The sequence below is a fragment of the Rousettus aegyptiacus genome, unplaced genomic scaffold, assembly GCF_014176215.1.
Source record: "Rousettus aegyptiacus isolate mRouAeg1 unplaced genomic scaffold, mRouAeg1.p scaffold_m13_p_15, whole genome shotgun sequence".
NCBI lineage: Eukaryota > Metazoa > Chordata > Mammalia > Chiroptera > Pteropodidae > Rousettus > Rousettus aegyptiacus.
The window spans coordinates 31,779,099-31,793,282 of NW_023416290.1; the positions used below are offsets into that span (position 1 = coordinate 31,779,099).

Sequence of the window (14,184 nt, forward strand, 5' to 3'; positions counted from 1 at the left end):
AGTCTCAGTGTGGTCTCTTCATGTCCCCAGTTATAGGTGTTCTGTTCAGCTAGTCTTCAGCTTGTTCTCCAGGTTGACTTTTTTACAATTTAGTTGCAGTTTTAATGCAGTCATGAGAGAAGACATGCACAATGTTTGCTTACCCCACCATCTTGACCAGAACTTCCATCTTTGTTTTTTTTTTTTTTGAAGATTATTTTGGTTACTCTGGGTTTCTTGAATTTCCATCTGAACTGTAACATCGGCTTAATTTCTGTAGTGAAGCCAGCTGGGATTTTGATAGGGATTGTATTTATTCTTAGATAAATTAAGGGAGTACTGTCATGTTAACAATATTAAGTCTTCCAATCTATGAATATGGAATGTCTTTCCATTTATTTAGATCTCCTTTAGTTTATTTCAACAACATTTTTACTTTTTGTGTTAAACTTATTTCTAAGTGATTTATTCTTTTTGATGCAATTGTCAATGGAATTGTTTTCTTAATTTCACTTTCAGATTGTATAGAAATATAATTAATTTTTATCTATTCATTTTGTATCCTGTGATCTTAAAGAATTGATTTATTAGTTCTAATATTTTTTTTACTGAATATTTTACTGGATGGGGGTATTTTTCCTCCCACCCTTCTTACCTCTAATTGACAGGTCTAACAGTTAACTTGACATCAAACAGATTAACAGGAAAAAAAGAAACAAATTTAATGTATATACATAGAGGTCTCATAGAAATGAGACCCCTAAAGTGACCAAAGCAGGCTGTTTATATCATATTTTTAGACAAAGAAACAATTATTTGTAAAGATTGAACCAAAAAAGTGGGGAGGGAGTTTGTATTTGAGGTAGCAAACTAATGAAGAAGTAACACAGTTTGTTTATACAGTTTTCTCAGCCTTGAATTCCCTAACTCTGGTGATAAGGATGCCTTTTATCCTCCTGGCACAGGAGGATACTTTCATATGGAAGATTTATTTCCTGCTTTCAGGAGGGAAGAGCGGGGGTAAGAATGTATTTGTATAGGCTGTTTCTTAAGCAACTTCAGTTCAAAATAATCAATATGCCACTGTGGCATATTTTGGGGTAGCCTTTCTTGAGCCTCAACACTATCTGTTAGATCATGTCTTCTGCAAATAGAGATAGTTTTACTTCTTTCTTTCCAATCTGAGTTTTATTTCATTTTCTTGCCTTTGCTAGAATTTCTGGTACAAAGTTAAATAAAAGTGGTGAGAGAGAAAATCCTTGTCTATTCCTGATCCTAGAGAGAAACCTTTCAGTCTTCAACTGCTAGTATGATGTTAGTTGTGGGAGTTTTTCAGATGCCCTTTATTAGGTTGAGGAAGTCCCTTGCATTTGTAGTGCTTTGAGTGTTTCTATCATAAAGAAGTGTTGAATTTTATCTAATGTTTTTCTGCACCTTTGAGAAGATCATGTGGTTTTTGTCCTTTATTATAATTGACCCTTGAACAACGCTAAGGCCCTGACCCCTCCACAGTCAAAAGTTCACATATAACTTTTGACTCCCCCAAAACTTAACTACATTCATCCGTAGGTACCCACAGGGGATTGGTTCCAGGATCCCAGTACAGACCCCAAATCCACAAATGTTCAAGTCCCATATATAAAATGGCTAGAGCACTGCATACAGTTGGCCCTCTATATCCATGGATTCCCAACTGTGGATCTAAAATACTGTTTTCAATCCGCAGTTGGTTGAATCTGCAGATGCAAAACCTAGGGATATAGAAGGGCAACTGTACATTTATTGAAAAATATTGACATATTGACACATAAGTGGACCCATGCAGTTCAAACCTATATTGTTCAAGAATTGGCTGTAATTGATTTAAAAAAATTATTCTGACAACCTATTCTGCACCATATATAAGCAAGAGCTAAAGGTGAAGCAGTGCTCATCAGTGCCCTCTCCTTACACCTGGGCAGGGATCCTGAGCTGTCTTAGACATTTTGCTCTAACTAAAAGAAACTCTCAACTCTTTAAAACTTTGGTTATTGCATCTTATTCTCAATAATTTTTGGTTCACAGTTGGTGTACATGTAGCCAGTAATGTTCTGCCACTTTCCATACTTGGGAATTGCTTTGTCATTCTTGTTTTAAATGAGTCAAGACATTTTCATTACTTCTTTTCAGAGACTGCTCTACCAATGAAATTGTTTACTTTATTGCACTACATCTTATTTTTCTCCATCATAAGATTTACTGTGGCCCTCAGCTGTTCATCACCTTATTCTTTCCACTGGACCATCTGCAGCGTTTCCCCTTCTGTTGGACCCTGGTAGTAACTGCGTCCCAGTTATTTTCTTCAGCAAGAGAGAACGTGGAAAAGTCCTGTCTTCTGATATTTTTGTTATTCTTGAATTGCCACTTATTGAACTCTGCCAGCAGGCTGGATGATTTTATAGGACAGAAACACACACTCATTGCCCAAGTATCTTGCGATCTGATTTAATACTAGTCAACCAATGCAGACATAGACTCATTAATGGCATTGTGAGAGGTATTAATTGAGTGACATAGGCATGAGGCTTTTGGCTTCTAACAACAGATCACTTTGTGCCAATTCCTAGGTTTAGGAATGAAAGAAGCAGCAATCTGTTTCTAAGCAATGCTTCCACACATATCAGGTCCGTCCTCCACTTCAAAAGTAGAAACTAGCCTCCAGGAAGACAGGTGGTATTTCAGTCTTGTCAATATCTGAGAAAACAAGTCAGATTTCCACTCACTCTTGCCTATGCCTTAAGGCTCCCCACTTTACCCTATTATCTCATTCTTAATAGGTAGCCTCATCAACCTGATTCCACAAACACTACAAGGCTCTAAGGTCTAGGTTAAAGTAGCAACAACCCAATCCCTTCCATAGCATGGCATAGGGCAATATCTGCAACAAGCAGAAGGCCTAGTCCTCACCCTTAGGAACAAATGATCCAAGTTAAAAATCATGTATAAATATTTGAGTATTTGAAATGTGTACTGCTTTCCTGAACAAATTTTTGACTTGCTTTAGTTTTTTCCTGATCACTTTCATCCTGTCTTTCCAAGGTGGGATGATATATTTGTTTAGAAATTATTTCACCTGGGATAATGGTGCCATCAGCCAGCCTGTTCTTCAAGGGACCCTCTGGACATGGAACCAGCTGTCCATGTTGGTGGAGCACCAAGAAGGAAGCATTGCTCCAGGTAGGAGAGTTCCCTACCCTGAGCGAGAGTGGAAACCCCGCCACTCCCTTGCATTGGTTCCCTCTTAAGCCCTAATCTCCATTTGGCAGCTGACCCAAAGGTGTCGCCTCTTCCAGGTGAGACATTCTGCCCTTCTACTTGAGTGACAGGGGAAGGAGCGCCAACAGGTTTCAAGGGACTTGAACATTATCGGTCACCTAGAGAAACAGTGCAAGTGAGGTGACATTGCAATTTTACATTTCTCCATTCAGCACAGGATTTATTTTAAGCTATGAGTCTGAGAGCCAACTTGTCTGCTCTTTGGTTTCCTTATACTCTGGTCTCCTTTCTGTTTAATAGTCTCATTTCAATCTGCCCTCTAGGAAGCAAAACAAAACAAAACAAAACAAAAAGTGCTATTGTTTAAAAGGAACACATAAATGCTTAGGTCAAAAGTCTACATTTGAGGCTATTTAGGAATGTAAAGTCTGAGTCTAACAAGCCCCACCCCCACCCCTGCCACCAAATCCTTACTCCACTCCACAATAAACCCCATGGGGACACCGAGAACTGAGAGTTGAACCCAGTATGGCTACCAAGGTGTAATTAGTTTAAACAGTTATCAACTCTAACTCTTGAACTCTCAGATACTACACACTAATTTTCATCTGCTTGCTTGAGCGTCTACATGAGAACTAAAAATCTTAACTCCACACTTCTGAATAAGAGTCTCTGTGCACTAAGCAGGGCCTCTGGCAGTGAAAGAAAATTTGGGCTTTCCCTAGCAGCCTTTATTATTTAACACACATTCACTCTGAAGGTAACTGGGAAATTAAGGCATGTTTTTTTTCTGACTTGATATTTCAGGGCACTGAACTCACTTTTGCTTCATTTTCCTTCTGGCAGACCTGAAGATCATTTAATAAGGTAGAACAACTCATTGACCTACTTGACTTGTCCCCAGGCATGCTTCAAACAAAGACTTCCTATTCTGAAGAACAGTAATGGAACTCCGTGGGGGAAAACACCCATTTTCGTTAGCAGACACTAGAGTCACTGGAATCAGTTAGCAAATTACAATTCTTTAAAATTTGGAAGGATTTTGGAATTACTATTGTCTTCCTGGTAAATTACTGGATCATACTGGTGAGCTGGAACAAGGCAGCACATTTTAAATGTAAGTTTCCATAAAACTGTAACTCAGCTTCCCCAGCTCCTAGGGGATTTTCACTGGCCCTAACTCAGGAAGAATTTTCATCTGTGGGATCCAAGTCTTCAGAGACCAAACATTTCCTGAAGACTTTCCTCTGCTTTCTGACCTCCACCTTCCTCCTCCCTAAGGTATACAAAGAAACTATTTCCAATCAGTGCAGGAAGCCAAGAGTGCCCAGTGGGCCTAAGGTGCTAGGAAGGGAACAGGAATCCAAGATTCTTTCTTGGCATCATGGTACCACTGAGTTGCCCAACGGCTTGAGTATGTTAACCCCTTGCTTTAAGGCTGGAATTTTAATTACCCACTCCTGGAGCTTCTCTGAAGAATTGATTTTGTACATGGTGTTTTTTTTTTATATTCCAGAAATGAACTGTCATCAAAAGAAGGCATGGTTAGGAGTAAAGGCAGCCAAGAGCACTAAATGATTAGACTCTGGCACATTCAGAGGTTTTGAAACTCCTTAACTCAGTTCTGCTGCCTCTCCCCTATAGCTCGTTAAAACCTGAATTGGGTGCGTGGGGTTAGTGGTTCCGGATAGAATTTTGGAGCCATCATTAGGAGATGTCCTGGCCTGTTGTGCAGAACCCAGTCACTCCAGTTGGCCAGGAGCAGGGAGAGTAGGAAGAGTGATGATGCCCGGCCCTTTCCCTGCCACTGACCAATCCTATGTTCTGCATCGCTCCCAAGTTCCCTGAGGACCTAAGGTCACGTTCTCCCATTTCACAAAACGGGAGTCTTCGCCCATAATTTCGAGTCTTGTCTGAACCAGACTTTCTGGGGACCTTTATGGTAGGATTCTTGTTTCCTTTTCGTGTTAACGTTCTACGCCCCTCCTCATCCCGGGGCCTGGTCCCTGGTCGGTGGACGCTCTGTTAATACGAATTTGTACTCGCAGGGTGTTCTGGGCACTGCCAAGACAGCTCCTGGCACTCGCCGCCAATTCTCACCACTTTTTCTTCGTTGTCATCGGTGGATGCCTCCTGCCAACCTTGACCCCAAGTTCACGGTAAAAGACCCCTGCCGTGACTCCCTTTTCCCCTGGAGATTCGCTCTTCCCTTCCACATCCTTCCACCAAGCCCCCAAAGCTCCCCGTGGTTCTGAGCCTGCAGCTTCGGACCCCTGGAGTCCGATCCCCAATTGGCTTGCAGAAAAACCGATCGGAGCCAGGTGGCGGCAGGCAAGGCGCACCGCTAAGGTGCCCAGCTCCCGGGGCTGCCTGCAGGGTGGGGCCGCACTCAAGGCCGCTCCCTCTCCGCGCTTTCCCCATCCCCAAAAAGGACACCCCTCCTTCCGCCCGCCGCGGCGCCGCCTCCCCCGTCGCCCGCCCGCGCTGGCCGCGAGCCTTCCAAGCAGCCAGAGAGCGAGAGGAGCGCTCGGGGATGGGACTTGGAGGAGGCGGCCGAGGAGGAGACAGCGGCAGCGGCGCGGGCTTCTTGCTCAGCTCCCACGAGCGATCCCCGAGGGTACCCGTGGCTCTCGACGAGGCGAGGAGGCCCACGAGAAAGACCCGGGTGGCCGCGCCTCTGTCTCGCTTCCCAGGCGCCAGCGGCTGCAGGTGAGCGGGGCGCGCTTTCCCCGGGACTCGGCACGGCCCCGCTGCCCTGGGGCGCAGACAGACGGACCAACCAACTGACGCACGGGCAAAGCCTGGGCTGACCGACGCCCGTGGGCGCTGACCCCGGGCCTGCGCCCCCGTTGGCGCCCCGGCCCCTGCGGCTCCGCGCGGCCCCGAACGCCTGGCGCCCCCTCCCATCCCGGGGCCCATCGCTCCGACCCCCTCGCGACAGAGTGCGCCAGGGAGGATCGCGCTGCCCGGACCCCTTGCCGGGAGAAGTGAGGCCGCCCCCGGCCCCGCGAGCTGGGCGCTCTCCCTGAGCCGGGCGCCCGGCAAAACGGCCACGTCCGAGTGCCCCGTGGGGGCGCTGTGCCCCGCCGCGGGGACACCCAGACCTACTCTCCATTGGCCGGGGAAAGGGAGACTTGTTGAGCAGGTAGGTAGGTATCCAGAGGATCCCTATTCAACTAGCAAGCCAGATGGAAGCCAGTTCCCATCCCTCAGGCCTTGGTCAGCTGGTATTTGAATGCCCGTGTCGTCTGGATTTTGTTCTTGGTTCTCTATGGCAGCTTAAGCTCCAGCCTCCCTACCTATGGAGAAAGGAGAGAAAGGGGAGGACATTTTATAGTAGTTGCTAGAAAGCCCGAGGACATTTTGGGGACAGGACAGAAAAATGGAGACCCTCTCTGGTTAAGGTCTCTAGGACTAGAAGCTCAGGGAGGTAGCTCCTCAGGATCACGGACTCTTACCCTGCAGAAACCCAGATGACCAAATTCCCAATTGTCATAAATCCGGGAGGCAGGGTGCATCTGCACCACGTGCGTTTAATCGGCCTTCCAGGAGTGGGACAGTCAGGACACAATCAAGAGGCTGTAGGGGGCTGAGGCCAAGAGCAGGAACTCTGGGGTTGGTCTGCATAGCTTGCCTAGGTTAGTAACCGTGGAATTACACAACTACCCTATCCCCTTATTACCTGTCTAATGGATATGATAATATCTACAGGGCTGTGAGGATTGTTAAAGTCCTTAGAACAATTCCGGGTGCATCCTAAGGTTAGATAGTGAGTTCCATCACCTGTCTTTCCAGAAAAAGCAAGGCATTCTTATGAGTAGTCACCTCCTCCCCAACTCATGAAGATAACCTCTCAGTGGATACATGAAGGTGGCAGATGATCTGCATGTATTTAACTGGAGTTTTCCATGTAGGAGCCCACTCCTGCACAGCTCTCCCTGCCTGCTTTCAAAGAGACAGCCTCATAAAACCATGTCAAGATATCAAGATGAGTTTATGATCTGTGAAGTGTCCTCTCGGCCCCTGGAGCTTGGTTCCTTAGAATCCTTGTTAAGGAAGCAGAGACCTGTGGCTCTTCACCTTCTACTTCCCTATCTGTTTATACTTTCATTCCTGCCAGTAAAATTCAGTCTCAATCCCTCCCCCCACTCCCCCAGTTTGCTAGGCCTCTCTTTTCTACAAATCAGGGCTCTAAGGTTTCTTGCTTCTAGAGTCCAGACCCAGGCAAACTAGAGCCACTGAGGCCTGAGCTCAGTCGCTGGAGATGCTATTGTAGAGTCCACCTCTGAGACACCCTCGGATGGTTGTCATGCCTGAAGCTCTTATCAGCAAACACCATATATCTCTGCCAGCAAAATGTAGTTGAAATGAGGCCCAAGATTTAAAGAAAAGGAAATAGATGATTGCTCCTTGAAAGACAGAGAAGAATAAGACAGTCACTGGAGGTTCTAGGAAGAAATCCCATGGTTTGCCAAGAAACAGCTCTGACTGGTGTCTAAGAGAAACCATGAGGCGAAGAGGGGGTGGGGATGGAAAAGGGGTAGAGACAGGCTCAGGTCTCAGGACAAGCAGGCAGAAGAGCCTGTGGTGGATGTAAATGCTGGCCTGGCTAAGGTGGTGGGCATGAGCTGGGTGGGCAGTGAGAGAGGACATCTGAGGGGGGTGAGCAGTTGAGTTTGAGACCAGTCAAGTGGACGAGAGAGTCTCCAGTGCTTTCCTCGGGACTTGCTGTCTCTAACCTGTGGCAAGTGCATGGTTGAGAGAGCACTTTCCTGCAACTCCTCATAGTTAGGGAAGCTCAGAAGGGCTCCCCTTATTTAATGTGCATCTGGGAATAACTGAGGGGGGTCAGGGGAAGAGGAGGGCTGAAGTGCCAAGTCGAGAGTAGAGCATGTCATCACTGTTGCTAATAAACAGTGCCAGGGAACTGCTTCCAAAGGACCAGTTGCCACTTGGAGCTCCAGCCGTGAGATCATCTTTGAACTCTGCCCTGTGCCTCGGCAGACAGCCACCACTGCCTTACCCAGCAAGACCATCAAGGGGCCTCAGAGAGAAAGGCAGTGCTGGGCTTGATTCCAGAGGCTTCAGCTGTTGTCGATAATAGGTGATCATAAGGATGGCAGTGATGTGCGTTGGGGATACAACCCAGAGCACACTCACTAACGTAGGAACCTGAAGAGCCTGGATTCCAGTCTCAGTCCTGCCGCTCACCACCTGGAAGGATTTTGAAGAGTTACCTAAACTTTCTGTGCCTCAGTTTCTTCATTTGTAAATGGGGAACAGGATCGTTGGAAGAATTAAACTAATTAATACACATGAAGTGCCTGGCTCAGTATAAGTGCTCAATATTATCTGAGGCCCAGTTGTATCATCCATTAAATGGGCATGATACTACCTATGCTGTAGGGTTGTTGTAAAGGTTAAATGAGATAATTAATTTGTAAGAATCCACCAGTGTGTAGGTTACAGTAATGTTCAACGTTTGTTGAAACTGAAATTTTTACCAAAGTATCTGCACGTAGTCAATGGCTGAGCAAGTGGACCAGCTAGCATTTGGGAAAGTTCTAAGACTTTTGTTACAGGAATTGTTATCTACCATTGGAGAGTGTGGCTCACCCCTCATTGGAATCCCCCACTGGTATTTTAGGTTATTGTATTAGTTTCCTGTGGCTGCTATAACAAATGACCACAAATGTAGTGCTTAAAAACAGCAACAATTTATTATCTTAGAGTTCTGGAGGTCAGAAGTCTTAAATAAATCTCACTGGGCTAAAATCAAGGTGTCGGCAAGGCTACATTACTTCTGGAGGCTCTAGGTAAAAATCTGTTCCCTTGCCTTTTCTGGCTTCCAAAAGCTTCCTATGGTTTTTGGCTCCAAATCTCTTCTTCCATCTTCCAGTCTCCCCCTTTTCCATTTTCCCTTTTCCCTCTTCCTCCTCCTTCTCTTCTCCCCTTCCTCCCTCCTCTCCCCGCCCCTTCTTCTCCCTCTTATAAAGATCCTTGTGATTATATTGGGCCCACTTAGATAATTTAAGCTGATATCTCCATCTCAAGATTCTTAATTTAATCATACCGACAAAGTCCCTTTTGCCACATAAGGTAACATAGTCACCTATCCATATCTCAGTTGTTCTAACTCAATCCAACCAGCAGAGAGAAAGAGGTACTGTATGGAGCTACTGGGCCAGAAAGGAGGGTTAATGAGTGTGTGTGTGTGTGTGTGTGTGTGTGTGTGTGTGTGTGTGTGTGTGTGTGTTGGGAGTGGGGTATTGTTGGGGTGGCTGGGGGGAGTTGCTGAGGTTAGCATTGTAACACAGGGCCAGATTATGGGGCTTTGACTGCTAAGCTAAGGAATCTAGATTTTATCTTAATGGTATGTGGAAGTCACTGAAAGTTTTTGAGCAGAAGCATGAGAAACATGATACTGTGTTTGGAAGACTGAATTTAGTGCTAGTGCCAGATGGATTCAATAGAAGGGACTTAGAAACAGTCTATTAATTAGGATTGTGTTCAATTCCAAGTTACAGAAAAAACTGAAATGATCGTGGCTTCAAGAAAGAAGTTTATTTCTGTTTGGTATTCTAGCAGTTGGAGGCAGTGAATCCAAAGTGAGAGTGGCCAGGACCCACACTCCTGTCTCATTGCTCTTCCCATGAAGCATGGCTTCCACTTCCATGGTGCCTCACGGCGCAGAATGGCTTCTGGGGCTCCAGCCTGCATGCCCTCATTCCAGCCAGCAAGAGGGAAAAGGCAAGGATCCTTCCATCACAGGAGACAGCCATTGGGGTCTCCTACATTCAGGTGAATATGGTATATAGAGGAAGACCTTGGCTCAGCCTTGGCAGTTGTCTGGTGCACAAACGGGGCCAGTATGAGTTAACATTTATTGATCTTTTGTTGATCAATAAATGTGTTATTCAACATTTATTTATTTTCTAAAAATTTACTTACAAAATTCAGCACTGAGCATGTGAGGGATACAGAAATGACAAAGTGCGATCCCAAGGAATAGCTCACATTCTAGGCAGAGAGACAGATACAGTAGCAAGAAAAAGGGACCAAGCAGTAGAGCAGATAAGAAACCCATTGTCAAGGGTGTGTAGAAAAGTCGATCCTCATTGGGAAAATCGGAGAACATTTTAGAAAGTGGGTGACGTGAGCTGAGGCCTGAGGAGTGAAGACAATTTTGATCAATATAGAGTGTCAACCTTCCAGGCCAGGGGACTGGCATGTGTGAGGGTGCTCAGCTATGACAGGAACCTGAGTTCTTCCAGCATGGGTGGGGGGTCTGCCGGGTTGGAGGGGTGGGCAGTGGGGCATCATGGAGTGCCTTGAATATTAACATGTAGGTTCTGAACAGAGAAGGATGGGACCAGTAGATGAAGGACCCTTGGCAGGAAGAGCAGTTCTAAAGCTCCTGTGAGAGTCTGGGAGAAAAATGGAAAGGATGGAGCATCACTGCGGCGGTCAGTGGTGGGGACAGTCCGGAGTGCTGGACAGGGCTGCCATACAGAGGTGGGAAACCAGGGTTTGTCCACTCATGAATGTGATGGTGACGTGAGGAAGATGTGGAAGCTGCCTGTAAATTCCCACTTTGGGTGGCTGCACAGGTGGGGTCACCTTAATGGTGAAAGGACTCTAGTGGAAGAAGATGACTCTATAACTGGAAAGGGTGAGCTGGCAAGCAGGCCTTTACTACTACAACCACAGACAGGCAATGTCAGGTAAACATCAAGGGGAATGCAGTCTAAAATTTAGAGCTGCCTGAAAACCATGGCCTTGAGTCCTAGCGGAGGCTGGGTTCCCACATGCCCGCCTTGCACGAGATGGGGATTCTGGCATTAGGTGGGAGACAGGAAAGTTCAGCCCGAGACTGCTGCAGCTCCAGTGCTGTGACACCATGGACACAGAGAGTAGTTAGCACGCCTGCTCGGAGTGCTGATGGAATGGCCTTTGAGGGACAAAGCTACGGAATCTGATGTCTGAGAACTTTCAAGCTTGGGGACATTGTTCAGAACCTTTTTTTAACAAGTAAGCTGACTACCCGAGGGATGCTCTGAGGGCTTGGAGACAGTTTCCATCTGTGAATTTCAGTGTTCCATCCATAAATTTGGGAACGTGTCCACCTCACAGAATGATCGTATGGATCAAATAAGAAGAAAATATACAAAATACTTAGTTCACGGCCTGGCCGAAAAATAGGCACCTAAATAGTGTTATGTGTTCTCCCCTTTCTCTCCTTGTTCAGAGAGCTGCATGCCCAACTTTCTGCAGGATAGCAGGTAGCGTGGCCATGGTCGGTGGTCTGCTTTAGGTTGAGGAATACTGCTTACAGGCCACGCCCCTCATCATATGGCTATCTAACTAAAGCCCAGAGAATTAAGTCACCTAACTGAGGTCACACAGTGTGCATGGCAGAGCCAGGCCTCTCCTGTCGGGGACCCCAGCATGTAGTGTTGACTCTGATGGGAGTTTACTCGCATGTCAATTTACTTGAGATAGTGATGCTTGGAAGAGCCCACAGCTAAGAGGGTCAGAACAGTCTCCTCTCTCTCTTCCCCCACTCCCTTGGTAAAACTAAGTGAAAAGACTCATTGTCCCAGGGAGAGGAGAAAAATTGCTTAAACAAAAGTCAAAGCTGTTATAATTTTTCAAATACTCTTTCCAAATGCTCCCAAGTGCTTCAGAGAATCTGTTCAGATTGAATTAATCTCTATTTCTCAGCACAATTCTCCTCATATACCCATAGATGAAAGAAATTGTTTCTCAAACATCATTCCATTTTCCAATTAGAATTGGCTCCTGTTCTTTGAATGCTATCAGCTATAAATGCTGAACTGAGAAATGATTATTAATATGGGCTACATGCACTGACTTATTTTTTCTTGTTTCACTGCCATTTCATTTTTCATAAAAATCTATCTTGTCTGATATTAATATTGCCATACTGGCTTTATCTTAGCATGTATACTCTATCCTTGTGCCCATTCTTTTAATTTCTTTTAAGCAGCCTTTTTACAGTATAACTTACATACAATAGAATTTATCACTTTTAAGTGTACAATTTGATGCATTCAGACAAATGTAGAGAGCCATGTAATCATGATGTAAACATTTCTATAAGCCCCTAAATTTCCTTCATGCCCCTTTGTAGCCAATCCTCTTTTCCCACCGCCAGCCCCCAGAACCACTGATCTGCTTTCTGTCATATAATGTCGCCCCTTATTGAATGTCAAATAATTAGAATCATTCAGTATGTAATTTTTTTGCTTCTTGCTGCCTTCACTTTGCATAAGTATTTGGAAATTTATCCAGTACATCATTCCTTATTCCTTTAATTCTCAAGTAGTATTCCATTGCATGGATGTACCACAATTTATTTATTCATTCACCAATATATGACATTTGCACTTTTTCCAGTTTTTAACTTTTACAAATAAAGCTTCTAGGGGCATTGAGTATAGCTCTTTGTGCGGACGTGTTTTTATATCTTTTGGGTAAATACCTAGGATTGGGGTTGCTGATGGGGGAACGAAATATCCCAGTCTGCCTGAAACTGAGGAATTGCTTGGGATGTAGGACTTTCGCTGTTATAAACACAGGTAGTTCTGGGCAAACCAGGGCAGTCGGTCACCCTGTACTGTGTAATTTGGCAAGTGTGTGTTTAACTTTATGAGAAATTGCCAAATTGTTTTCCAAAGTGGCTGTACCATTTTGCATTCTTACCAGCAATGTTTTAGGGTTCTAGGTTATTCACAATTCTTTGCCAATTCTTGGTCACATCAGCCTTTTTAATTGTAGCTATTCTAGTGGATGTGTCATGGAATCTCATTGTGGTTTTAATTTGCATTTTTTCAATGGCTAAGAATGTTGAATGCCTTTTCATATATTTATTTGTCAGCTGAATATCTTCTTTGGTGATATGACCATTCGAATCTTTCTCACATTTTCAAATGGGTGATTTGTCTTTTTCTTAGTGAGTCATAAGAGTTAATATTGTCTGGATAGAAATAATATATCAGATACATGTTTTACAAAGATTTTCTACCAGCCTGTGACTTGCTGTGCCATTGCAGTACAAAAAAGAAGTTTTAAATATTTTCGGACACTAAATATATTTTTAGATTATGGATTTATGTGTCACTGTTTTATTATAACAGTAGTAAATCTCAATTTCCTCATCTCTAAAAAACAGAAGTTAAGGTACATTAAATGTCTTAGGATGACAAAATTAACAATGTATATATTAATTTGCTTGATTGCATAATGATGACAATAATATAATAATAACAAAAACAAGTAGCTAATGCTTATTGAACACTTACTATGTGCCAGGCAGTGATCCATGTGCTTTATATATATGGGCTGATTTAATCCATACAACAACCAGGTCTGTTTATTATCCCCAGTTTATAGATGAGGAAACTGAGGCAGAGAGAGGCTAAGTAACCTGCTCAGGGTTAGACAGCTAGAAGTTTTAGTTCTGTTTATTTTATTTTTTAAATCATTTTTAGATTATTTTTAAAATTTTATTTTTCAGGTATAGTTAACATATAATATTATATTAGTTTCAGGTGTACATAGTTCTGTTTATTTTTAACTTCCTAGCCTTCACCTATCCTCATTGCCTTTCAGTTAGCAATGGCGACTTGAAAATGCAAACACTTCTTGAAATCCACAGTAAACCCAAACCACATGATATGGTATTTGGTTTGTCTGAAAATGAGAACTATCCACCACATTATGTTCCAAATGTTTGAATTTAAGTGCAAATGTGTCAGGATAGAAGTGAGCTTTAAGAGCATATTGTATTTGTTTTTAAATAAATAAACATGGACTTCGTATGGTTGTGCCCCCTTAGCTGTGGCAGATACATTCTAATACTCCCATTGGATGACTGAAACTTGGATAGTGCTGAACCCTATGTTACTATATATATTTTTTCTACAT

At 44.1% G+C, this 14,184-nt stretch overlaps 1 protein-coding gene across 4 annotated transcripts in view; it reads left to right on the forward strand.

Moving 5' to 3' along the window:
- The first annotated feature begins 5,540 nt into the window (after positions 1-5,540).
- The window catches only part of MATN2 (matrilin 2), a 131,393-nt gene continuing 122,749 nt past the window's right edge, over positions 5,541-14,184 (forward strand). For 2 of the 4 annotated variants that reach the window (XM_016157843.2, XM_016157844.2), the window contains exons 1-2: positions 5,726-5,943; positions 9,820-10,035. In XM_016157843.2, coding sequence (XP_016013329.2) covers positions 9,894-10,035 — 142 coding nt within the window. In that variant the 5' untranslated portion in view covers positions 5,726-5,943; positions 9,820-9,893. Of the gene's footprint in view, positions 5,944-9,819; positions 10,036-14,184 lie in introns of all 4 variants that reach the window. The other 2 variants (XM_016157847.2, XM_016157845.2) reach the window with 2 other exon arrangements.